The following is a 25,361-nucleotide window of genomic DNA, read 5'->3' on the forward strand; positions in this document are numbered from 1 at the left end:
ACTTCCCCTATATCCCCCCATATCCCCCCCATATCCCCCCACCCCCCCATATCCCCCACACCCCCCCATTCCCCCACCCCCCCCCATTCCCCCCACACCCCCCCCACCCCCCCCACCCCCCATTTCCCCTATATCCCTTATATCCCCTATTTCCCCCATATCCCCCCACCCCCCCATATCCCCCATATCCCCCCATATCCCCCCACCCCCCCATATCCCCCACACCCCCCATTCCCCCCCCACCCCCCCCACTTCCCCTATATCCCCCCACACCCCCCCATTCCCCCCCCACCCCCCCATTCCCCCCATTCCCCACACCCCCCCATATCCCCCAACCCCCCCCACTTCCCCTATATCCCCCCATTTCCCCAATTTCCCCTATATCCCCCCATATCCCCCCATATCCCCCCCACCCCCCCATTCCCCCCCCACCCCCCACTTCCCCTATATCCCCCCCCCTCACCGGCCAGGTTCTCCATCATGGCGGGGCTGTGGTGCGGGGTGGGGGCGATGCGCAGCAGCTCGTGGCCGCGGGGCACGGTGGGGTGGTTGATGGCCTGCGCGTACAGCCCGTGCTCCTCCAGCAGCGCCCGGCTCAGACGCGTGTTGGCCGCCGCGTCCCCCACCTGACCCCAAAAGGGAAAACCCCATAAGGGCCCCCCCATAAGGGACACATCCCATAACCCAACCTTATAACCCGGCCCTATAACCTGCACTAATAGCCTGACCCTATAACCCAACCTTATAGCCCGACCCTATAATCTGCACTAATAGCCCGACCCTATAACCTGCCTTTATATACTGACCCTATAACCCCCCTAATAGCCCGACCCTATAACCCGCACTAATAGCCCGACCCTATAAGCCCCCTAATACCCGACCCTATAACCCTTATACCCTAACCCTATTACCTGTCCTAATAGCCTGACCCTATAACCCAACCTTATAGCCCGACCCTATAACCCGCACTAATAGCCCGACCCTATAACCCTTATACCCTAACCCTATAACCTGTCCTAATAGCCTGACCCTATAACCCAACCTTATAGCCCGACCCTATAACCCGCACTAATAGCCCGACCCTATAACCCTTATACCCTAACCCTATAACCTGTCCTAATAGCCTGACCCTATAACCCTTATACCCTAACCCTATAACCCACCCTAATAGCCTGACCCTATAACCTGCCTTTATATACCGACCCTATAACCCCCCTAATAGCCTGACCCTATAACCCACCCTAATAGCCCGACCCTATAACCCGCACTAATAGCCTGACCCTATAACCCAACCTTATAGCCCGACCCTATAACCTGCACTAATAGCCTGACCCTATAACCCGCACTAATAGCCTGACCCTATAACCCACCCTAATAGCCCAACCCTATAACCCTATAACCCCCCATAACCCCATAACGCCCCCATAACCCCCCAACCCCCCCGTGAGCCCATAACCCCCCCTGACCCCATAACCCCATAACCCCCCCTGACCCCATAACCCCCCTGTGACCTCCCCCGACCCCATAACTCCCCTATAACCCCATAACCCCCCCTAACCCCATAAACTCATAACCCCCCCATAACCCCATAATTCCCCATAACCCCCCCGTGACCCCATAACCCCCCACAACCCCATAACCCCCCACAACCCCATAACCCCCCTATAACCCCATAACACCCCCGTGACCCCATAACCCCCTAACCCCCCATAACCCCATAACCCCCTATAACTCCCCAACCCCCCCATAACCCCCCAACCTCCTTGTGACCCCACAACCCCCCCATGACCCCATAACCCCAAAAACACCCCCCAACCCCCCCGCGACCCCAAAACCACTCACCCTAACGGGCACGAGGTGGCTGGCGCAGGGCAGCGCGGGCAGCCCCCGTAAACCCCCCTGACCCCACAACCCCCCCGTGACCCCATAACCCCAAAAACACCCCCCAACCCCCCCGCGACCCCAAAACCACTCACCCTAACGGGCACGAGGTGGCTGGCGCAGGGCAGCGCGGGCAGCCCCCGTAAACCCCCCTGACCCCACAACCCCCCCGTGACCCCATAACCCCAAAAACACCCCCCAACCCCCCCGCGACCCCAAAACCACTCACCCTAACGGGCACGAGGTGGCTGGCGCAGGGCAGCGCGGGCAGCCCGCGGTCCCGCAGCAGCAGGCGCAGGTGCTTGGCGTGGCGCTGCTGGGCCCGCCGCAGCGCCCCCCCCTCGGGCCCCCCCAGCACCCGCAGCGCCGCCAGGGCCCCCGCCGCCACCGCCGGCGGCAGCGCCGTGGTGAAGATGAAGCCGGCCCCCAACGAGCGCACCGCGTCCACCAGCGCCTCGCTGCCCGCGATGTAGCCCCCCGCCGCCCCCAGAGCTTTGCCTGCGAGGTAAAGGGGGGGGGGGGTTATAGGGTCGGGGGGGGGTCAACACGGGGCCCCAAGAGCTATAGGGGTCAATGACCCACCCAAATCCCATATGGGAACTGTAGGGCCCTACAATCCCATAAAATGTCCTTGTGGCCCCACAGATCCCCAGAACGCACCCAAATCCCATACGGGATCTATAGGGGCCAATGACCCACCCAAATCCCATACAGGACCTGTAGGGCCCCAGAACCCACCCAAATCCTATTGTGAACCTATAGGGGCCAATGACCCTCCCAAATCCCATACAGGACCTATAAACCCCCAGAACCCTCCCAAATCCTATAAGAGAACTGTAGGGCCCTACAACCCACCCAAATCCCATAAGGGAACTGTAGGGCCCCAGAACCTCCCCAAATCCCATAAGGGACCTGTAGGGCCCTACAACCCACCCAAATCCCATAAGGGAACTGTAGGGCCCCAGAACCCACCCAAATCCCATACAGGACCTATAAACCCCCAGAATAGTCCCAAATCCTATAAGGGAACTGTAGGGCCCTACAACCCACCTAAACCCCATAAAGGACCTGTAGGGCCCTACAATCCCATAAAATGTCCTTGTGGCCCCATAGACCCCCAGAACCCACCCAAATCCCATAAGGGACCTATAGACCCTCAAAACCCTCCCAAATCCCATACAGGAGCTATAGACCCCCAGAACCCTCCCAAATCCCATAAGGGACCTGTAGGGCCCTACAACCCACCCAAATCCCATACAGGACTTATAGACCTCCAGAACCCTCCCAAATCCCATACAGGACCTATAGACCCCCAGAACGTCCCCAAATCCCATAAGGGACCTGTAGGGCCCTGCAATCCCATAAAATATCCCAATATACCCCGCCGCCCCCAGAGCTTTGCCTGCGAGGTAAAGGGGGGGTTATAGGGTCGGGGGGGGTCACAGGAAGGGCCCCAAGAGCTATAGGGGTCAATGACCCACCCAAATCCCATATGGGAACTGTAGGGCCTTACAATCCCATAAAATATGGCTGTGGCCCCATAGACCCCCAGAACCCACCCAAATCCCATACAGGATCTATAGGGGCCAATGACCCACCCAAATCCCATACAGGACCTATAGACCCCCGCTACCTCCCAAAATCCCATAAGGGACCTGTAGCACCCTACAACTCACCCAAATCCCATAAGGGAACTGTAGGGCCCCAGAACCTCCCCAAATCCCATAAGGGACCTGTAGGGCCCTACAACCCACCCAAACCCCATAAGGGACCTGTAGGGCCCCAGAACCCACCCAAATCCCATATAGGATCTATAGGGGCCAATGACCCACACAAATCCCATAAGAGAACTGTAGGGCCCCAGAACGTCCCCAAATACCATAAGGGACCTGTAGGGCCCCAGAACCCACCCAAATCCTATAAGGGAACTGTAGGGCCCCGAAACCCACCCAAACCCCATAAGGACCTGTAGGGCCCTACAACCCACCCAAATGCAAGAGCCTCCCCCAAAGACCCCATAGCCCCCCAAAACACCCCACATCCACCCCAAAACAGCCAGTAGCCACCCTATAACACCCCATAGCTCCCCCAAAAGACCCCAAATCCCCCCCAAAAGACCCCATAGCCCCCCCAAAAAATTTTTGGGGTCCTCACCCAAGGTTCCGGAGACCACGTCCACCTTGTGCTGCACCCCGTCCCGCTCGGCGATGCCGGCGCCCCGCGCCCCGTACAGCCCCACGGCGTGCACCTCGTCCACGAAGGTCAGCGCCCCGTGGGCGTGTGCCACGTCGCACAGCTCCTCCAGGGGGGCGATGGAGCCTGGGGGGGGGGGTTATGGGGTCAGAAACCCCATAAAAGGGGGGTTTGGGGGGGATTTGGGGGGATTTGGGGGGGATTTAGGGGGTTATAGGGTGATTTTTGGGGAGTCTATGGGGCATTTGGGGGTGATTTGAGGGGGAAATGGGGGGGATTTGAGGGGTATGGGTGGGAACAGGGGGATTTGTAGGGGATTTGGGGGTTATAGGGTGGATTTGGGGTGGTTTTGTGGGGGATATTGAGGGTGTAGGGTGGATTTGAGGTGGATTTGGGGGTTATAGGGTGAATATGGGTTGGATTTGGGGGAGTATGAGGGAGTCTAGGGTGGATTTGAGATGGATTTGGGGGTTATAGGGTGGATTTGGGGGTTATAGGGCAGATATGGGGTGGATTTAGGGGAGTATGAGGGGATTTGGAGGAGTATAGGGGGGGTTTGGGGGGGATTTAGGGGACACCCCCGAAGGTCAGCGCCCCGTGGGCGTGCGCCACGTCGCACAGCTCCTCCAGGGGGGCGATGGAGCCTGGGGGGGGGGTTATGGGGTCAGCAACCCCATAAAAGGGGGGTTTGGGGGGGATTTGGGGGGATTTGGGGGGATTTGAGGGGGATTTGAAGGGGATTTGGAGGGGATTGGGGGGTTATAGGGTGGATTTGAGGTGGATATGGGGTTTCTAGGATGGATTTGGGGTGGATTTGGGGGGGATATTGAGGGTATAGGGTGGATTTGAGGTGGATATGGGGGTTATAGGGTGGATTTGGGGTTTATAGGGTGGATTTGGGGGTTATAGGGTGGAAATTGGGTGGATTTGGGGGAGTATGGTGGGGTCTGGGGTGGATTTGGGGGGTATATTGAGGGTATAGGGTGGATTTGAGATGGATTTGGGGGTTATAGGGTGGATTTGGGGGTTATAGGGCGGATATGGGGTGGATTTAGGGGAGTATGAGGGGATTTGGGGGAGTATGGGGGGATTTGGAGAGGATTTGGGCTGTATGGGAGGATTTGGGGGTGATATGGGTTTATAGGGAGGATTTGGGGGGGATTTGGGGGCGATATGGCGTTATAGGGAGGATTTGGGGGGGATTTGGGGAGGATTTGGGCTGTATGGGAGGATTTGGGGTGCATGGGGGGATTTGGGGGCGATCTGGGGTTATGGGGCGGATTTGGGGGATTTTGGGACCGACCGTCCATGGAGTGCAGGGACTCGAAGGCGACGATTTTGGGGATCCCGGGGGGGCTGCGGGCCAGGAGCTGGGCCAGGTGCTGGGGGTCGTTGTGGCGGAAGATGTGTTTGGGGACCCCGCTGCGGCGGATCCCCTGGATCATGGACGCGTGGTTCCCCTCGTCCGAGAAGATCTCGCAGCCTGCAAGGGGACCCCATTAATCGGGGGGGACCCCAAAACCCAGGGGGCGACCCCAAAAGCCAAACGGAAACCCCAAAACTTGCATGTGTCCCCCCATGTCCCCGGTGTGCCCCGAAGATCTGAGATTTCCCCGAAAAGAGCCCAGAATTTTGGGGGATCCCATTATCTTTAGGGGCACCCTAATATCTAGGGGGACTCCCGTTATTCGAAGGGACCCCAAAACCCAGGGGGCGACCCCAAAACCCAAATTGGAACCCCAAAATTTGCCTCTTCTGCACATCTCCCCCTTCATCCCCGCTGCACCCCAATGCTCCAAGATCCCCTTACAAAACCCCAAATTTTGGGGGGACCCCATTATCTTTAGGGGCGCCCCAATATCTGGGGGACCCTAATACCTTACTGAGCACCCCAAAATCTAGTTGAGGACCCCAAAACCCAAACGGAGACCCCAAAACCCAAACGGAGACCCCAAAACCTGCACCTCCTCCACATCTCCCCCTGCGCCCTGACGCTCCGCACTCCCCACGGTTCCCTCCCCATTTTGGGACGGGGGACCCCAAAATATGGGGGAAACCCAATATCCAGGGGACCCCAAAACCTTGTTGAGCGCCCCAAAATCTAGTTGAGGACCCCAAAACCCAAACGTAGACCCCAAAACCTTCATCTCCTGCACATCTCCCCCTGCGCCCTGACGCTCCGCGCTCCCCACGATCCCCTCTTCATTTTGGGATGGGGACACCCCAAAATTTGGGGTCAGGGGGCCACCCCAAAAGGCCCTACCTGGCAGGATGCGGGCCAGGGTGTCGAGGGCGGTGTCGTTGGCGGTGAAGCAGGAGGAGAAGAGGGCGGCGCGGGGCTGGCGGTGCAGCCGGGCCAGGGCGCGCTCCAGGGCCCCGTGCAGCGGCGACGTCCCCCCGATATTTCGGGTGCCCCCCGCCCCTAAACCGTGCGCCGCCAGCGCGGCCCTAAAAGAGAGACCCGGGAGGGTGAGGATGGGGTGTGTTGGGGGGGGATTTGGGGGCGGTTGGAGGGGGTTAAAGGGGGGTTTGGGGGGGATTTGGGGGTTCACCGGGGGGATTTGGGGGTCCAAGGGGGGGTTTGGGGGTTCGTTGGGGGGATTTGGGGGGATTTGGGGTTTCACCAGGGGGATTTGGGGGGTCCAGGTGGGACTTGGGGGTTCGTCAGAGGGGTTTGGGGGTTCATTGGTGGGATTTGGGGGTCCAAGGGGGGATTTGGGGGTCTAAGGGAGGATTTGGGGGGGATTTGGGGTTTCACTGGGGGCATTTGGGGGTTCATCGGGTGATTTGGGGGGGATTTGGGGTTTTGACAGGGGGATTTGGGGGTCCAAGGGGAGATTTGGGGGTTCATTGGGGGGATTTTTGGGTACAAGAGGATATTTGGGGGCTGATCAAGGGGATTTGGGGGTTCACTGGGGGGATTTGGGGGTTCTTGGGGGGATTTGGGGTATCCCAAGCAGGATTTGGGGTCCCTTGGGACGGGATTGGGGGGGATTTGGGGGTCCTTGAAGGGGATTTAGGGACCCCAGGGGGGAATTTGGTGTTCCTTGGGGGGATTTCGGGGTGTCTGAGAAGGATTTGGGGTTCAGAGGGAGGTATTATTTGGGATCTCAGGTGAGTATTTAGGATAAAGGGTGTTTTTTAGGGTACGGGGGGGATCTTTGGGGTCCCAGGGGGGCTATTTAGGGTATGGGGGACTCTTTAGGGCACGGGGCTTTTTATAGGATCCCGGGGCCGTTTATGGGGTCCCAGGTGGTTCTTTAGGATCTAGCGGGGTCTTTAGGCTACAGGGGGGGGATCTTGAGGATCCCGGGTCCATTTTTGGGGTCTTGGGGGGGGGGTTTTGGGGTCCCACCTGGCGGCACGCAGGACAGCGGGGTGCCGGCTCATTCCCAGGTAGTCGTTGGAGCACCAGAGCTGGAGGGGGCGACGGGGGGAGCCGGCGAAACCCAGGGGGGGGGCGTCCGCCCGCCGCGCCACCGCCGTGAAGACCCGGTAAGTGTGGGTTCGCCGCAGCCCCGCCAGGCGCGCCCCAAAAACCTCCTCGTAGGGGAAGGCGTCCTCTGATATGGGGTGGATAAAAAGAGGGGGGGTCAGGGGTTGAAAATCGGGAGGGTCATATAAAAAAATCCGAGTTTATAGTCCTAAAAACCCAGCCCGGAAGCTGCAGATCCTATAAAATTATCCTGGAATTCTCAGCCCCCCCCCAAAATCCACCCCATAAGTCCCAGATCCCATAAAATTACCCCGTAATTACCAGCTCCCCAACAATCCACCCCATATTTCCCAGATCCCCCAAATCGTCCCCAAATTCACCCCATAACCCCCAGATCACCCAAATCTTCCCCAATTCCACCTCATAACTCCTAGCCCCCCCAAATCCAACCCATAACCCCCAGATCCCCCCAAAATCCTCCACAAATCCACCCCAAACCCTCCTGCCCCCCCAAACCTACCCCATAACTCCCAGATCCCCCAATTCCTCCTGAATTCCACCCCATAACTCCCAGCCCCCCCAAACCCACCCCATATCCCCCCAAATCCTCCCCAAACCCACCCCAAGCCCTCCAGCGCCCCCAAACCCACCCCACAACCCCCAGCCCACCCCCAAATCCCCCCTAAACCCCCCAAAACCCCCCCTGGACCCCCCCAAAATCCCCCATACCAGGCAGGTTATCATCCAGCCGCTTTTTGGGGGGCGCCTCGGGGGTCTCCTCAGGCTCCAGCAGCGACAGCAGCAGCGAATCCACGGGGGCTGGATTTTTTTTTTGGGGGGGGGCAAGATTAATTTTTATGACTTATTTTTTCTTTTGGGGGGGACCCTACATTTTAACGGGGTCCCTAAATTTTAATGGGGTCCCTCACCTGCTTCCAGGGGGGCCACGTCCTCCTGCACCTCGGGGGCCGCGCGTTGCACGAAGGGGGTGCCCCCCCCCAGCTCGATGAAGGGGCAATTGGAGCCGGCACCTATAGGATATATAGGGGAAGGGGTTAATAAGGTGTTGCCCCCCACCCCATAATTAATTTTTATTTTTGGGGGGGTAAATGGGGGGTACCTGGGTTAGGCCGGGGGGGCGCCGAGGCCATGGCGCGGGCGAGCCAGGGGTAGCGGGCGAGCACGGGGCAACGCAGGAGGGCGGCCATCGTGGGTCGTGCTGGGGGGGGGAGACATAATATAGTGCCCCCCCCGTCATAAAAGTAAAAAAAAAACTAAAAACCACCCCAAAAAGCCCCAAAAACCCTGCCCGCCCTGGGTGGGGCCGGTGTAGGCCCTTATCAGGCCTAGGCAGGCGGTGTAGGCCGCACCCTGTGACGTCCCCATTGCGGGGGGGGGCAAGGTGACCCCCCCTGGTTTATCCCCCAAAAAAGTGTGTGGACCCCCCCCCAAGACCCCAATGTTGAGGGATTTGGGGCCCCCGAGCCCCCCCGTAAGGAGCCTGATGTATCCCATAGGGGTTTCAGGGGAACCTGACCCCCCCCCCAAACCCCAAAATCCAGCCCCATGTCCCCCCTGGTCCCCATAAATCCCCCCAGACCCCAATTTTTAGCCCCCCAAAAACTTTCAACCCCCCCAGAGACCCCAATACCCACCCCACAGCCCTCCCAGACCCCTTAACTCCCCCAGATTCTCCCATAGGACCCCAATATCCAGCCCCAAACCGCCCCAATTCCCCCCCAAACTCCCCCAGGGACCCCAATATCCAGCCCCAAACCCTTCAAATCCCCCCAAAACTCCCCCAGGAACCCCAATATTCAGCCCCAAATCCCCCCAAACGACCCCAGGGACCCCAATACCCACCTCCAGAGCTTCCCCAGAGCCCTCAACACCCCTAAATACTCCCATAGGACCCCAATATCCAGCCCCAAGCCCCCCAAATCTCCTCAAACTCCCCCAGGGACCCCAATATCCAAACCTCGAACCCCCCAAATCCCCACCAAACTCCCCCAATGACCCCAATATACAGCCCTAAACCCTTCAAATCCCCCAAAATTCCCCCCAGGACCCCAACACCCACCCCCAAACCCCACAAACTCCCTCGGAGACCCCAAAACTCACTCCGTCAGCCCCCCCCAAAACCACTCACCCCCCACAAATCCCCCCATAGGACCCCAATATCCAATCCCCAACCCCCCCAAACCCTCTCAGGGGACCCCAATACCCACAGCCCCATAGCCCCCTGACCCCATTGACCAACTTGGGGGTCCTCAGCCCCCCCAAAACCCGCCCTGGCCCTGCCCCCCCCGCACCTGTTGACCTGCACTGAGGACGAACAACCAGCACTGTGCCCCCCCCCTTTGCTGGGCCCCCCCAAAACCCCGATAAGGTCCCTGATAAGGGGTAATGGGCGGGGCTGGTGCCACGCCCTGGGGCTCCTCCCACCCCCCCCAAATTCAGCCCCGCCCCTAGAGCCAAGAAAAAACCCAAATCCCAAAGAACACCCCCAAAATCCTAAAGAAGGCCCCTGAATCCCAAAGGAGGCCCCAAAAATCCCAAAAAATGACTCCAAATCCCAGAGAATGACCCCAGAATCCGAATAAATGCCCCCAAATCCCAAATAATACTCCCATATCCCAGAGAATGCCCACAAATCCCAGAGAATGACCCCAAAATCTCAATAACTGCCCCCCAAATCCCAAAGAATCTCCCCAAAATCCCCAAAACTGCCCCCAAATCCCAAAGAAGGCACCCAAAATCCCAAAGAATGACCCCAAATCCTAGAGAACGTCCCCAAAACCCCAACGAACACCTCAAAATCCCAAAGAACGCCCTAAATCCCAGAGAATGCCCCCAAATCCCAAATAATGCCCACAATTTCCCAAGGAATGCCCCCAAATCCCAAAGATCTGCCCCAAAATCCCACCTCAAAGCCCCCCATGGGGACCCTTGGGAGGGGCCTGGGGGCGGGGCCTCTGTGTCAGGCCACGCCCACTGTGCGCTACAGTCCCGCCCCTTAGGAGGGCGTGGCCCGCGCGTGAGTGACAAACAAAGGGGAGGGGGCCGGGAGCGCGCGGGGGCGTGGCTTATAGGCTGGCGGGGGCGTGGCCAGAGGGGCGCTGGGCGGTGCGGCGGGGGCACCGTGGGCGAGGCCTCTCACGGAGAGTGGGCGTGGCCAAGGAGGAGGGCGTGGTTAGGGGCGTGGCCAAGCGGCGGGCGGTGGGAGGATGGCCGTGTTCAACTTCGGGCCACGGCGGTGGCGGTCGCCGCGACTGGTGAGGGGCGGGGGGGGATCTGTGGGGCGGGAGGGGGGTTTGAGGGGAATCTGTGGGGCAGGACGGGGTTTCGAGGGGAATCTGAGGGAAAATCATGGGGCAGGAGGAGGTTCTGAGGGGAATCTGTGGGGCAGGATGGGGTTTTGAGGGGAATCTGACAGGAATCTGTGGGGTAGGAGGGAGTTCTGAGGGGAATCTGACAGGAATCTGTGTGGAAGAGGGGGTTTTGGGGAGAATTTATGGGGCAGGAGGGGTTCTGAGGGGATTCTGACAGGAATCTGTGGGGTAGGAGGGAGTTCTGAGGGGAATCTGACAGGAATCTGTGTGGAAGATAGGGTTTTGAGGAGAATTTATGGGGCAGGAGGGGTTCTGAGGGGAATCTGACAGGAATTTGTAGGGCAGAAGGAAATTCTGACAGGAATCTGTGTGGAAGAGGGGGTTTTGAGGAGAATTTATGGGGCAGGATGGGGTTTTGAGGGGATTCTGAGAGGAATTTGTAGGACAGAAGGAAATTCTGACAGGAATCTGTGTGGAAGAGGGGGTTTTGAGGAGAATTTATGGGGCAGGAGGCGGTTCTGAGGGGAATCTGTGGGGTAGGAGGGAGTTCTGAGGGGAATCTGACAGGAATCTGTGTGGAAGATAGGGTTTTGAGGAGAATTTATGGGGCAGGAGGGGTTCTGAGGGGAATCTGACAGGAATTTGTAGGGCAGAAGGAAACTCTGACAGGAATCTGTGCGGAAGAGGGGGTTTTGAGGAGAATTTATGGGGCAGGAGGCGGTTCTGAGGGAAATCTGTGGGGCAGGAGGGAGTTCTGAGAGGAATCTGACAGGAATCTGTGTGGAAGAGGGGGTTTGGGGAAAAATTTATGGGGCAGGAGGCGGTTCTGAGGGGAATCTGAGAGGAATTTATGTGGAAGAGGGGGTTTTGAGGAGAATCTTTGGGGCAGGAGGGGTTCTGAGGGGTTTCTGAGATAAATCTGTGTGGAAGAAGTGGTTTTGGGGAGAATTTATGGGGCAGGAGGTGGTTTTGAGGGGAATCTGACAGGAATCTGTGGGTTAGGAGGGAGTTCTGGGGGGAATCTGAGAGAAATCTGTGGAAGAGGGGGTTTTGAGGAGAATCTGTGGGGCAGGAGGGGATCTGAAGGGAATCTGAGGGGAAATTATGGGGAAAAAGGGGGTTTTGAGGAGAATCTGTGGGGCAAGAGGGATTCTGAGGAGAATCTGAGAGAAATCTGTGGGGAAGAGGGGGGTTTGGGGGAGAATTTATGGGGCAGGAGGGGTTCTGAGGGGTCAGACTGACCCCTTATGGGGTCAGACTGATCCCCATGGGGTGCTGGGGAGGGGGGGGGACACGAACCCAACCCCCCCCCCCCCCAAAAAAAAATTTGGGGCAACTCCCACAATGCTCGGCGTCTCCCACAATGCTGCGCCGCCGCTCCCACAATCCCTCAGGGTGCCCCGACCTGTTCTCCCCCTTTTTTACCCCAAACACCCAACCTGGCAAGTTTTTTTTTTGGGGGGGGGGTTGGGCACAAATTAAGGGAGAGACCCAAAGAACAGCGGGGTTGGGGGGGCTCCCCATCATCAGCGCACGCAAGTGTCTCCCCCCCCCTAATTATTTAAGGGTAAATTCAGGTGATTTTAGGCAATTAAAGGAATTTTTGGGGTGTGTCCCCCCCCCCTTTATTACAGGTCCTGGAGGCAGAAGACCCCGAGCGGGGGCAGCCGTGCCAGACATGCGGCGACCAATGCCCCGGCTTCCTCGTGCACGAATGGAGGTGAGCAGGGATCCTGTATGGGGGGTACACAGCACCCCCTAACCTCTTCCTCCGACCCCCTAATTAACTAATTAACCCCCCCCCGGGTTTTAATTACAGGAAGATCTGCCAGCACTGCAAATGCCCGCGGGGGGAGCACGCGGCGCAGGGGGTGCCGCAGGACCTGGAGCGCCTGATGGGCCGCCTGGTGGCCGATTTCCAGCCCCCCCCCGGCTCTGACGACGATTCGGGGTGCGCCCCCGAGGAGTACGCCTGGGCCCCCCCCGGCCTCAAGCCCGAGCAGGTAACACCCCCCCCGATCCCCTCCCCCAAATCCACGTCCCCTCCCCTTTCCTAATTTTGGACACCGCCCATCCAATTTCTACCCCCCCCCCCCCTCCCCTTTATGGGGGGCCCACCCCCTCATTTCATGTCTTGTAGGACCCCCCCAAGCTTTTGGGACCCCCCCTAGGTTATGAGACCCCCCCCCCAGCTTATGGGACCCCCCCCTCAAATTTAAAGCTTTTGGGGACCCCCAAACTGTGAAGTTTTGGTACCCCCCCAAAAAACTTTTGGGGACCCCAAAATTTTGAAGCCTCCCCCCCCCCAAAGTGTGGATCTCCCCCCAAAATGCCCCCCCCCCAGCTTTTGGGGACCCCTGTGGCTGTGACCCCCTCCCCAAAACCCCCCCAAACTGCCCCATTTTGGGGGCCCCCCCAGTTGCTCAGCCTGTGGGCAGCCCCCTGCTTGCAAGGCCACGCCCCCTTCCTGTTAGGCCACGCCCCTTCCACGAGGCCACGCCCCCTCACATGTAGCACCGCCCACCCCCTGCCTATGAAGCCCTGGGCAATGGCCCCGCCCGCTTGCATTAGGCCACGCCCCCTGCACGTGGCCACGCCCATTTGTCTAAACCCAGTGGTGAACTTGTCAATCACAGAGGCTCCGCCCACTCACCTTGCTTAGCCCCTCCCACTATAGTGACCATAAGGCTCAAGCCCCACCCACTCACCCCTCCAAGCCCCGCCCACTCTGCCGGACCTAAAGCCACGCCCACTCTCCAAGCCACGCCCACTCTCCCACAAGCCACACCCACTGTCATCAACCACGCCCCCCGAGGCCCTGAGGCCCCGCCCCCCATCTCCAAGGCCCCGCCCCCCTCCCTGTGCCCTGTCCCCTTTCCCCCTCACCCCTTCCACCCCACCCCACCCTGCTAAGCCCCGCCCCCTCCGGCGAGGCCACGCCCACTCCGGCGAGGCCACGCCCCTTCCGGGGAAGCCCCGCCCACTCTGCCCCTCCTGTAGGTGGCGCAATTCTTCAGCTGCCTGCCCGAGGACAAGGTGCCCTACGTCAACAGCCCCGGGGAGCGGCACCGCGTGCGGCAGCTCCTGCACCAGCTGCCCCCCCACGACAGCGAGGTGGGGGCCGGGGGGGTCCTGGGAGGGTCGTGGGGGGGTCGTGGGGGGGCTGAGGGGTCGGGGTGGGGGGCGTTGGGGGGTCTTAGGGGGGCTTGGGGGGCTTAGGGGGCACGGGGGACATCAGGGATGGGGGTTTGGGGGGGTTTTGGGGTATGCTGGGGGCTTGGGGGGGGGAATTTGGGGGTTGGGGGGCTTGGGGGGGGGATGAGGAGTTGGGGTAGGGGGCCTGAAGGTTTGGAGGGGAGCCTTGGGGGGGTCGTGGGGGGGCTGGGGGGGTCGTGGGGGTGCTGAGGGGTTGGGGTGGGGGGTGTTGGGGGGTGTTAGGGGGGCTTGGGGGGCTTAGGGGGCATGGGGGACATCAGGACTGGGGGGTTTGGGGGGGATCTTGGGGTATTTTGGGGGCTGAGGGGAGATTTTTGGGCTGGGGGGGCCCCGAGCCCACTTCAGAGTCCCCCCCCATCCCCATCGCCGCCCCTCGGCACCGCACCAGGAACCGTTTTGTGCCCTGGCGCTGCCCCTTGAGGAGCACCAACCCCCCCCAAACCCTCCCTAAAGACCCCCCCCACCCTAAAAACCCCCCCATTTTGCCCTCCCCCCCCTCCAGCCCCAATACTGCAACGCCCTGGAGGACGCCGAGCGCCGCGAGCTCAAGCTCTTCGCCCAGCAGCGCAAGCGGGAGAACCTCGGCCGCGGCACCGCGCGCCCCTTCCCCGTCACCATCACCGGCGCCATCTGCCAGCAGGTACCCCAAAAAACACCCAAACCAGCCCAAAAAAACACTTTTTCTCCTTTTTTATCCCCCAAATCACCCCGTTTCCCCCTCCCTGGCAGATTGGTGGCGGTGACATTGCTGTCTTTGCCACACTCGGCGCCTGCTGGCACCCACCATGTGCCATCAGGTCCCTACAAATCACCCCAAAATGCCCCCAACCCCCCCAAAAAAAACTTTTTCCCTTTTTTTTTCCCTAAATCACCCTCTTTTCCCCCAAAATCACCCTCTTTTCCCCCCAAATCACCCTGTTTTCCCCCCTACCAGTGTGGCTGGCAGATTGGTGGCAGTGACATCGCTGTCTTTGCCGCGCTTGGCGCCTGCTGGCACCCATCATGTGCCAGCAGGCCCCCCAAAACCCCTCAAAGAAGCCCCAAAACCCCTTTTTTCCTCAATTTCACCCCAAAATCACCCTGTTTCCCTCCTCACCAGTGTGGCTGGCAGATTGGTGGTGGTGCCATCACCGTCTTCACCACACTCGGTGCCTGCTGGCACCCACCATATGCCAACAGGTCCCCCCAAACCCCCCCAAATGCCCCCCAAACCTCCCCCAAACCCCTTTTTCCCTCTTTTTTTACCCCAAATCACCCTCTTTTCCCCAAAAATCACCCCATTTTCCCCCCTACCAGTGCGGCTGGCAGATTGGCGGTGGCGACATCGCCGTCTTCACCGCGCTTGGCACCTGCTGGCACCCACCCTATGCCAACAGGTCCCCCCAAACCCCCCCAAATGCCCCCCAAACCCTCCCCAAAACCCCTTTTTCCCCCTTTTTTCCCCCAAAATCACCCCGTTTTCCCTCCCCCACCAGTGTGGCCGGCAGATCGGCGGCGGCGACATCGCCGTCTTCGCCGCGCGCGCCGGGCTGGGCGCCTGCTGGCACCCGCAGTGCTTCCAGTGCTCGGCGTGCCGCGAGCTCCTCGTCGACCTCATCTACTTCTACCAGGACGGACGCGTCTACTGCGGCCGCCACCACGCCGAGACCCGCCGCCCCCGCTGCCAGGCCTGCGACGAGGTGCCCACCCCCTCCTTCTCCTCCTTTCCTTCGTAAAAACCCCAAAATTCACTTTTTTTCCCCCAGTTTTAGAGCATTTTCACCCTGCGGTGCATGGAGGCGGAGGGGTGGCGCTGGCATGTGCGGCATCGCTGCTGCTCTGAGCACAAGGTGCTGCTACGTGATGCAGTGACCACCTCCTTCTCCCTGTTTCCTTTATAAAAAAACACCCCAAATTAATATTTTTTCCCCAAAAATTGGCTTTTTTTCCCTCTTCTTAGATCATTTTTGTAGTGTCTAGAGGTGAAGGGGCAGCACTGGCACATGCACCACTTTTGCTGAGCAAAAGCCTCTACATGATGCAGTGACCACCCCCTTCCCCCCCCTCTTCTCTTGAAAAAAACAACAAAATTAACATTTTTTGACTTTTTTCTTCCCCTTACTTTAATGCTTAACCCCAAAATTGACTTTTTTTCCCCTCTTTCATTCATTAAAAAAAACTAAATTGACTGTTTTTCTTCCCCTTTTATAGAAAGAAACAATTTTTTTCTCACCCTTTATTAAGAAAAAAACAAAATCGACTTTTCCTCTCTTATTCCCTTATGAAAAACCCCAAATTTACTTTTTTTCTTCCACTTTTGTTTATAAAAAAAAATAAAATAGACTTTTTTCTTCCCCTTTCGTTTATTAAATAAATAATTCACTTTCTTTTTCCCTTTTCCTTTATATGAAAAACAGGATTGCCATTTTTTTCCTGAAATTTTTACCCCTGAATTTACTTTTTTTCCCTAAAATTGAGTTTTTCCTCCCAAAATTGATTTTTTTCCCCCAAAACTGACTTTCTTTCGACCTTTTTCCCCCCCAAAGTTGACCTTTCCCCCTCAAACTTAATATTTTTTCCACTGAAACTGGTATCTCCCTCCTAAAATTGACATTTCCCTACTAAAGTATACCCCAAAATTGACATTTTTCCCCTAAAAATGGCTATTTTTTCATCCCAAACTTCACTTTTTTCCCCCAAACTAACATTTTTTCCCCTTTTTTTTCCCCGTTTCAGATCATTTTCGCCCCGCAGTGCACGGAGGCCGAGGGCTGGCACTGGCACGTGCGCCACTTCTGCCACAGCAGCCACCCCCTTCTCCCCCAGTCCTTCATTAAAAAGAAAAACCACAAAACTGACTCTTTTTTTCTTCCCAAATCAACATTTTTTCCTTTGAAGTTGACCTTTTTCCCCCCAAAGTCGACCTTTTTCCCCAAAAAAAGTTAATATTTTTTCCGCTTAAGTTGATATCTCCCTCCTAAAATTGACATTTTCCCCAAAAAATGGTATTTTTTCCCCCAAACTTCACTTTTTTTCCCCCAAATTTCACTTTTTTTCCCCCCAAACTCACTCTTTTCCCCCAAACTAACATTTTTTCTCTCTTTTTTCCCCGTTTCAGATCATTTTTGCCCCGCAGTGCACGTGGGCCGAGGGCTGGCACTGGCACGTGCGCCACTTCTGCCACGGCAGCCACCCCCTTCTCCCCCAGTCCTTCATTAAAAAGAAAAACCACAAAACTGACTCTTTTTTTCTTCCCAAATCAACATTTTTTCCTTTGAAGTTGACCTTTTTCCCCCCAAAGTCGACCTTTTTCCCCAAAAAAAGTTAATATTTTTTCCGCTTAAGTTGATATCTCCCTCCTAAAATTGACGTTTTCCCCAAAAAATGGTATTTTTCCCCCCAAACTTCACTTTTTTCCCCCCAAACTTCACTTTTTTCCCCCCAAACTTCATTTTTTTCCCCCAAACTAACATTTTTTTCTCTCTTTTTTCCCCGTTTCAGATCATTTTCGCCCCGCAGTGCACGGAGGCCGAGGGCCGGCACTGGCACGTGCGCCACTTCTGCTGCTTCGAGTGCGAGGCGCCGCTGGGCGGGCGGCGCTACGTGATGCGGCGCGGGCGGCCCTACTGCTGCCGCTGCTACCAGGCGCGGCACGCCGAGTACTGCGACGCCTGCGGGGACCCCATCGGTACCGGGATTTGGGGGGGAGAACCCCAAAAATCTGGGTGGAAAAGGAGGAAGGGGTCCCCGAAAAATCTGGGTGGAAATGGAGGAAGGGGTCCCTGAAAAATCTGGGTGGAAAAGGAGGTGGGGAACCCCCAAAAAAGGGAGTTGAAAAGGAGGAAGGGACCCCAAAAATCTGGGTCTAAAAAGGAAGAAGGGATCCCAAAAATGTGGGTTTAAAAAGGAGGAAGGGACCCCAAAAATCTGGGTTTAAAAAGGAGAAAAGAACCCCAAAAGTGTGGGTGTAAAAGGAGGAAAAGACCCCAAAAATTTGGGTCTAGAAGGAAGAGGGGACCCCAAAAATTGGGGTTTGGAAGGAGGGAGAAAACCCCAAAAAACGAGTTTGAAAAGGAGGAAGGGACCCCAAAAATCTGCCCCGTGAGGAGCACTAATTGCCCCCCCCTTAGTTTTTTACCCCCCCCCATTTGAGAAACAGGGGTAGATGCCCCAGGAGGGGCAGGATTTGCCCCCCCTTTCCGTTTTATTGCCCCCCCAGCTATTTTTTTGCCCCCCCAGGACTGCAGCAGGGGCAGTTACCCCACAAGTACCACCAATTGCCCCTCTCCCTTCCCTTTTATCGCCCCCCCTCGACCTTTTTACCCCTCCCAAGTTACAGAACAGGGGCAGACACCCCAGGAGGGGCAGGATTTGCCCCCCCCAGCTAATTTTTTGCCCCCCGCCAGGGCTGGAGCAGGGGCAGATGGCCTACGAGGGGCAGCACTGGCACGCGCTCCCCGCCTGCTTCTGCTGCGCCGCCTGCGGGCGCCCCCTGCTGGGGCTGCCCTTCCTGCCCCGGGGGGGGCAACTCTTCTGCTCCCGGCTCTGCGCCCAGCGGCCCCCCCCCACCGCCCCCACCCGCCTCAGCCAGCCCCGCCGCTCCTGGGGGGGCGGCCCGCCCGGCGGTGAGTGGGGAGGGGGCACTGGGAGGGACTGGGAGGCACTGGGAAGGGACTGGGAGGCACTGGGAGAGACTGGGAGGCACTGGGAAGGTAGTGGGGGTCACTGGGAGGGGTCTGGGGAAGCTGGGGTGTGTTGGGAAGGTTGTGGGGAGTACTGGGAGAGACTGGGAGGCACTGGGAAGGTTGTGGAGATCACTGGGAGGGGACTGGGGGGTCACTGGGAGGGACAGGGAGGCACTGGGAAGGTTGTGGGGGTCACTGGGAGGGACTGGGAGAGACTGGGTTGCACTAGAAAGGTTGTGGGGAGTACTGGGAGTGACTGGGAGACACTGGGAAGGTTGTGGGGAGTACTAGGAGGGACTGGGAGACACTGGGAAGGTTGGGGGGGGCTACTGGGAGGGACCGGGAAGGCTGGGGGAGTCACTGGGAAGCGCTGGGAGGGACTGGGGGGAACTAGGAGTGGATTGGGAGGGGTGGGAGGTTGTGGGGGGGGGACTGGGAGGCACTGGGGAGGAACTGGGGGAGACTGGGGGCCGCTGGGGAAGAGTGGGCTGGCACTGGGGGGGTACTGGGAGGTACTGGGAGGCACTGGGAGGGGTTACGGAATTCCCCCCCCTCAATATTTGTGTCCCCCCCCCCGCAGGCACCGAGCCCCGTTTCCGCCGGGGGGGCCCCCACCGCCACTCCATGCCCGAACTGGGGGCCGCCCCCCCGCGCCTGCCCCCCCCCCCTCACCTCCCCCGCCCCCCCCAAGCCCCGGGGGGGCTCCCCACCCCCCCTCAGCCCCCCCCAGCCCCCCAAACCCTCCCCGGACCCCCCCTCCGCGGCCCCTCCCCCTCCCCGGGCGGCCTCCGACAACGCCCTGCACGTGGGGGGGGGGCGGAGGAGGGGGGTGGGGGCGGGGCGGCGGCCCCCCCGCTGGCCTTCGGCCTCCTCCTCTTCCTCCTCCTCCTCCTCTGAGGACGACGGCACCTTCCTGGGGGAGCCCATCCCCCTCCCCCCCCAGCTCCGCCCCCCCGGCTCCGTGGCTCCGCCCCCTGCGCCCCCCCGGCGGCCCCCCCGCGCCCGGGGCTGTCTGCTGGCCTGACCTTTGACCTCAGCTGGTGACCTTTGACCTCTGCCTAAACTCTTGGGTGACCTCTGACCTTTACGGTGGCCTCCGACCTTTACCGGTGACCTCTGACCTGTGCCTGACCTCTTCGGTGATCTCTGACCTCTCCTGGTGACCTTTGACCTCCACCTGAACTCTTGGGTGACCTTTGACCCTTTGCTGACGACGTCTGACCTTTACCGGCGACCTCTGACCTCTGCCTGGCCTCTCTGGTGGCCTTAAATCTTCCAGTGACCTTTGACCCCCTGCCGCTGACCCCTGAGCTCTACCGGGGACCTCCGACCGCTGCTGGTGACCTCTGACCTCTACTGGTGACCTCTGACCTCTACTGGTGACCTTTGACCTCTTCCTGAACTCTTTGGTGACCTCTGACCTCTACTGGTGACCTCTGACCTCTCCCTGAATTCTTGGGTGACCTCTGAGCCTCTGCTGACCTCTGCCTTAAACCTTCCGGTGACCTTTGACCTGTGCCTGACCTCTTCAGTGACCTTTGACCTCTGCTGGTGACCTGTGACCTCTGCCCCCACCCAGCCCCTTTGACCTTTGACCCTGCCCTTGGGGCTCCCGGCACTTCCGGCCACCGCGCCCTGACCTTTGACCTTTGACCTTTGCGCCCTGCTGAGCACTTTTGACCTTTGACCCCCGGTGACCTCTGACCTTTCACCCTGGGGTTTGCACTTTGCCCCCCCCCGCTGACCCCTGACCTTTGACCCCTCCCCACTTCCGGCGCCGCCCTCAGGGACCTCCGACCTCTGCACTGTGACCTCTGACCCCCCCCCCCCAAAAAAACTTGGGGAGGGGGAGGGGCAACCCTGTAATAAAGCCGATGACATCATCTCGACGCGATGACGTCACTCGATGACATCACCACCGCGCGATGACGTCACCCCCCCCCCAAAAAAAATCCGACACGGGGGCCGCAGGTTGGAAAAAAAATGTTTAAATAGGAATTTTTCCCCCAAAAAACAGGCTGGGGGGGGCCCGCGGGCGGCGCCACTGGTGTTACTGGTCTTACTGGTGTGGTGTTACTGGTCTTACTGGAACTGCACCCCCCCAGGGGGGTCCTTGGGGGGCAGCTGCGAGGGGTCCTCGGCGAAGGGGCTGGCTGGGGGGGGGAGGAGAAATGGGATGTGGGTGGGGCTTGCGGCACCAGGCCACGCCCCCTCGAGGCCACGCCCTCTTTCGGGAGGCCCCGCCCCCCTCCCGCAGGCCCCGCCCACTCACGGTTGGCGAAGTGGGGGGCGGTGTGGCGGGTCAGCAGGATGCCCACCCCCTCGATCAGCGCCAGCAGCACCCCCCCCATCAGCGCCGAGCCCACCATGGCCAGGGGGCCGCCTGTAGAGGGGGGGGGGTGGGAAATTTGGGGACCCCCCCTCCGGCTCCCCAGGGCCCCCCCCCATAGCCCTGGGGCCCCCCCGTACCCCATAACCCCCCCCAATGCCCCACCGTGACCCCCCATAAGCCCCCTGCCCCATACTCCTCCATGCCCCCCCCACCCCATATCCCCCCATAACCTCCTTAATGCCCCCCCCCGGCCCCATAATCCCCCCGTGCCCCCCCCCCATAACCCCCATGCCCCATTTCCCCCCATAACCCCCCCGTGCCCCCCCCATAATGCCCCCAAATCCCCCATACCCCATTTCCCCCCCCACCCCATAACTCCCCGGTGAACCCCCCGCCCCATTTCTCCCCCATAACCCCCCCACACCTTAATTCCCCCCCCCCCCGGCCCCATAACCCCCCCTACACCCCCATTTCCCCCCCCTCCAGCCCCATAACCTCCCCCCGGCCCCATAACCCCCCCATAACCTACCCCCCCAGCCCCATTTCCCTCCCCATAACCCCCCCCACACCCCAATTCTCCCCCCCCCGGCCCCATAACCCCCCCATTCCCCCCCATAACCCCCCCAAATCCCCCATACCCCATTCCCCCCCACACCCCATACACCCCCCACGCCCCCCCCAACCCCATAACCCCCCCATACACCCCAAATCCCCCCCCCCGGCCCCATAACCCCCCCGATAATCCCCCCCACACCCCAATTCCCCCCCCCCCGACCCCATAACCCCCCCCCCGTACTGCGGGAGGCCAGCACGGCCCCGGTGAGCGCCCCGGAGGCGATGGAGTTCCAGGGGTCCTCGCGGCCCCGCAGCCGCACCAGCCCGCAGTCGATGGTGGAGAACAGCCCCCCCCACACCGCGAAGCTGCCTGGCCCCGCCCCCGACACGTCACCGGCAGGCCACGCCCCCTCCGGCCACGCCCACACCCACCCAAACCCCGCCCATATCCAACAAACCCCGCCCACAGCCCCCAAAAACCCACCCAGTGCTGGGCACAGCCCAAGCAGCACCTCCAGGCCCCGCCCGCATCGTTTAAGCCACGCCCATACGCCCTAAGCCCCGCCCACAGCCACCAAACCCCACCCACAGCCCACAAACCCCGCCCACATGCCCCAAACTCCACCCACCGCCATCCCCACCCAGGGCTGGGCACAGCTCAAGAAGCACCTCCAGGCCCCGCCCACTATTTCCAGGCCCCGCCCACTATTTCCAGGCCCCGCCCATAGCGAATAAGCCACGCCCATACTCACAAACCCCGCCCATATCCACCAAACCCCGCCCACATGCCCCAAACCCCGCCCACCACCATCCCCACCCAGGGCTGGGCACAGCCCAGGCAGCACCTCCAGGCCCCGCCCACTCTTTCTAGGCCCCGCCCATAATTCTTAAGCCACGCCCACACCCCCCAAACCCCGCCCCCATCCCCCAAACCCCACCCCCCAGCACCAGCCTGAACCTCTTGGCCACGCCCACCCCTTCAAGACCCCGCCCACAACCCTTAAACCCCACCCACTGCCCTGAAACCACGCCCACACCCCGAGGTCCCACCCACACCCCCTAAGCCACGCCCACCCCCAATAGCCACGCCCACCTCCCATTATCCCCGCCCACACCCCCTAAGCTCAACCCCCAACACCAGCCCTTCCCCTGCAGGCCCCGCCCCCAAGCGCCAAGCCACGCCCCCACACGCCAGACCACGCCTCCCACCAGTCAGTCCACGCCCCCTAACTCAGGCCACGCCCCCTCACCTCCAATCTGCGGCGCCCGCGTGCGGATGGCGCTGGCGCTGCCCCGGAGGCGGTGCCTCAGCCCCTGGGTGGGCGGGATTTGTGATGTCAGGCCCCGCCCACAAAGGGGCGGGGCCACAGTCAGGCCCCTCCCCTGGTGTGTGACGTCATCAGGGGGCAGGGACTCACGGCCGGGGCATTGCGGAAGCCCTTCAGGGCCTGGAAGACGCCGCCCCCGATCACCCCCATGGTGAAGGCGCCGCCGCAGTCATCCACGATGCGCCAGGGGCTGCCGGGAGACCCTACGTAAACACTGGGGCCTGGGGGCCCTACGTAAACACTGGGGGTCCCTACATAAACACTGGGGGTCTGGGGGCCTAAATAAACACTGGGCAGGCCCTATGTAAACATTAGGGGCCTATGTAAACACTGGCGGCCCTACATAAACACCAGGGACTGAGGGCCCTACGTAAACACGGGGGGTCTGGGAGCCCTACGTAAACACTAGGGGTCTGGGGGCCCTATGTAAACACTGGGGGGCCCTACATAAACATTGGGGGTCTGGGAGCCCTATGTAAACACCAAGGGGCCCTATGTAAACATTAAGGGCCTGGGGGTCCCTATGTAAACACTGGGGGCCTGGAGACCCTATATAAACACTGCAGGCCCTACGTAAATAAGACAGACCCTACATAAACACAACAGGCCCCATGTAAACAAAGCAGGCCCTACATAAACACGGGGTCTCCTGCAGACCCTACATAAACACAGGAGACCCTACATAAACACGGGGGGGGCTGCAGACCTTACACAAACAGCAGGGCCCCATGTAAATAAAGCAGGCCCTACATAAACACGCCCCGCCGTTACCAGGGCTCCCGCGCGTACTCCTCCATGGCCGCCTCGCCCCGCCCCCGCCACGTGACGGCGCCCCCATTGGCCGCCAGCTGGGCGGGGGGGCGGCGCCCATTGGCTGCGAGCGGGTCACGCGGCCCGCCGGGCGGCTCCGATTGGCCGCCGGCGGCTCACGTGGTCCGGGCGCCGAGGAGGCCGCGCCGCGAGGTCAGCGAGGGGAGGGGGCAGTTGCCGGGGTAACGGGGGCGTGGTCGGGGAGGGTGGGGTGGTTGCCAGGGTAACGGGGGCGTGGCCTGCGTTGAGCGGGACGGTTGCCAAGGCAACGGGGGGCGGGGGCTGCGCGGGGTTGCCATGACAACAGGGGGCGTGGTCTGCGCGGGGAGCGGGGTTGCCAGGGCAACGGGGGGCGAGGTTACGAGGCGAGCGGCTTCCGGTTCCGCCGGAGGGCGGGACTTCCGTTTTGAGCCCGCCGCTTTCCGGGGCGGTTTCCAGGCGCTCCCGGGGCCTTGCGGGGCCGCCGCCGCCGCGGAGCGCCTGGGGCCCGGGGCCTGGTGCCGGAGGCCGAGGCGATGCCGCTGCCCGTGGCCCTGCAGTCCCGGCTGGCCAAGCGGGGGCTGCTCAAGCACGTGGAGCCCGGTGAGGGGGCCGGAAGGGGCGGGGCGAGGGAGCCGGAAGGGCGGGGTTACCGGGAGAGGGGCGTGTCTTGTTTTTGAGGGGGCGTGGCTTGGCTTGAGGGGGCGTGGTCTGCGTGGGGGCGTGGCCTAACGGAGGGGTGAGGTCTTGGGGGTAGGGGTCTGGGAAGGGGGCGGGGCTTAATGTGAGGGGCGTGGTCTGAAGAGAGGGCGTGGAATGCGTTGGGGGCGGAGCCTGGCCCTTTTGTGGGCGTGGTTTGGCGTTGGGGGCGTGGTCTGGCCTGTGGGTGGAGCAACCCCTGGGGGGGTGTGGCTCCAGGGGGCGGTGCTTGGGGGTGGGGGCGTGGCCTTAGAGCTTGGGGGCGGGGCTAGGCTGGGCGGGAGGACCCAGGGGGCGGGGCTAGGTGGGGCTCTAGATTAAGGGGTGTGGTTTGGGGTTAGTGGGCGGGGCTAGAAGGGGCGTGGATTGAATTAGGGGGCGTGGCTTGGCTCGGGGGGGCGTGGCTTGGTTCAGGGGGGCGTGGCCAGGCTCAGGGGGCGGAGCTAAACCCTCTCTTTGCCCCTCCCCGCAGAGCCGGAGGAGGAGATCATCGCCGAGGACTACGACGACGCCCACGTGGACTACGAGGCCTCGCGGCTGGAGGGGCTGCTCCCCCCCTGGTACAAGGTCATCGACCCCACCTGGTGAGAGCCCCGCCCCCGCGGGCGCTATAGGGGGCGTCCCGGAACCTATAGGGGCCATAAGGACCCGTCCCGGGCGCTATAGGGGCCATAAGAACCTGTCCTGGGTGCTATAGGGGCCATAAAGACCCTACCCTGGGCGCTATAGGGGCCCTAAGGACCCATCCCGGGCGCTATAGGGGCAACAAGGACCTGTCCCGGGCGCTATAGGGGCCATAAGGACCCGTCGTGGGCTCTATAGGGGCCCTAAGGACCCGTCCCGGGCGCTATAGGGGCTGTAAGGACCCGTCCCGGGTGCTATAGGGGCTGTAAGGACCTGTCCCGGGCGCTATAGGGGCCATAAGGACCCGTCCCG

At 60.5% G+C, this 25,361-nt stretch overlaps 3 protein-coding genes across 4 annotated transcripts; 1 reads left to right on the plus strand and 2 right to left on the minus strand.

Annotated features, from left to right (window-relative positions):
* Positions 1–463: 463 nt before the first annotated feature.
* Positions 464–9,869, minus strand: LOC309890656 (5-aminolevulinate synthase, erythroid-specific, mitochondrial-like; the record flags this gene model as incomplete). The annotated part of the gene is made up of 10 exons (XM_082785078.1): positions 9,823–9,869; positions 8,631–8,729; positions 8,440–8,541; positions 8,240–8,329; positions 7,430–7,637; positions 6,338–6,522; positions 5,378–5,557; positions 4,036–4,200; positions 2,111–2,379; positions 464–626 (listed from the first exon to the last, which is right to left on the minus strand). Coding segments are annotated over exons 2-10 (1,450 nt in total), but the record flags the coding sequence as incomplete, so codon positions are not given.
* An 826-nt stretch (positions 9,870–10,695) lies between these two features.
* On the plus strand, positions 10,696–19,619 carry LOC309890657 (prickle planar cell polarity protein 3-like; the record flags this gene model as incomplete). Its single annotated transcript, XM_082785079.1, has 9 exons — positions 10,696–10,785; positions 12,477–12,562; positions 12,662–12,845; positions 13,843–13,956; positions 14,561–14,698; positions 15,534–15,737; positions 17,539–17,725; positions 18,444–18,662; positions 19,303–19,619. The coding sequence occupies exons 1-9, from the start codon at positions 10,738–10,740 to the stop codon at positions 19,617–19,619; spliced, it is 1,497 nt and encodes a 498-aa protein (XP_082641205.1). The 5' UTR covers positions 10,696–10,737.
* Positions 19,620–20,688: 1,069 nt separating this feature from the next.
* LOC309890655 (mitochondrial import inner membrane translocase subunit Tim17-B) lies at positions 20,689–23,765 on the minus strand. 2 transcript variants are annotated; one of them, XM_082785076.1, is made up of 6 exons: positions 23,709–23,765; positions 23,028–23,127; positions 22,860–22,923; positions 21,851–21,979; positions 20,995–21,105; positions 20,689–20,875 (listed from the first exon to the last, which is right to left on the minus strand). In XM_082785076.1, exons 1-6 carry the CDS (start codon positions 23,732–23,734, stop codon positions 20,805–20,807), a joined length of 501 nt encoding a protein of 166 aa, XP_082641202.1. In that variant the 5' UTR covers positions 23,735–23,765; the 3' UTR covers positions 20,689–20,804. The 2 variants fall into 2 exon arrangements, with proteins under 2 accessions (XP_082641202.1, XP_082641203.1); XM_082785077.1 differs by having other exon boundaries at positions 23,688–23,709.
* Between the last annotated feature and the right edge of the window lie 1,596 nt (positions 23,766–25,361).

The sequence above is a fragment of the Aythya marila genome (genome assembly GCF_965140915.1).
Source record: "Aythya marila genome assembly, contig: HAP1_HAP1_SCAFFOLD_914, whole genome shotgun sequence".
Lineage (NCBI taxonomy): Eukaryota > Metazoa > Chordata > Aves > Anseriformes > Anatidae > Aythya > Aythya marila.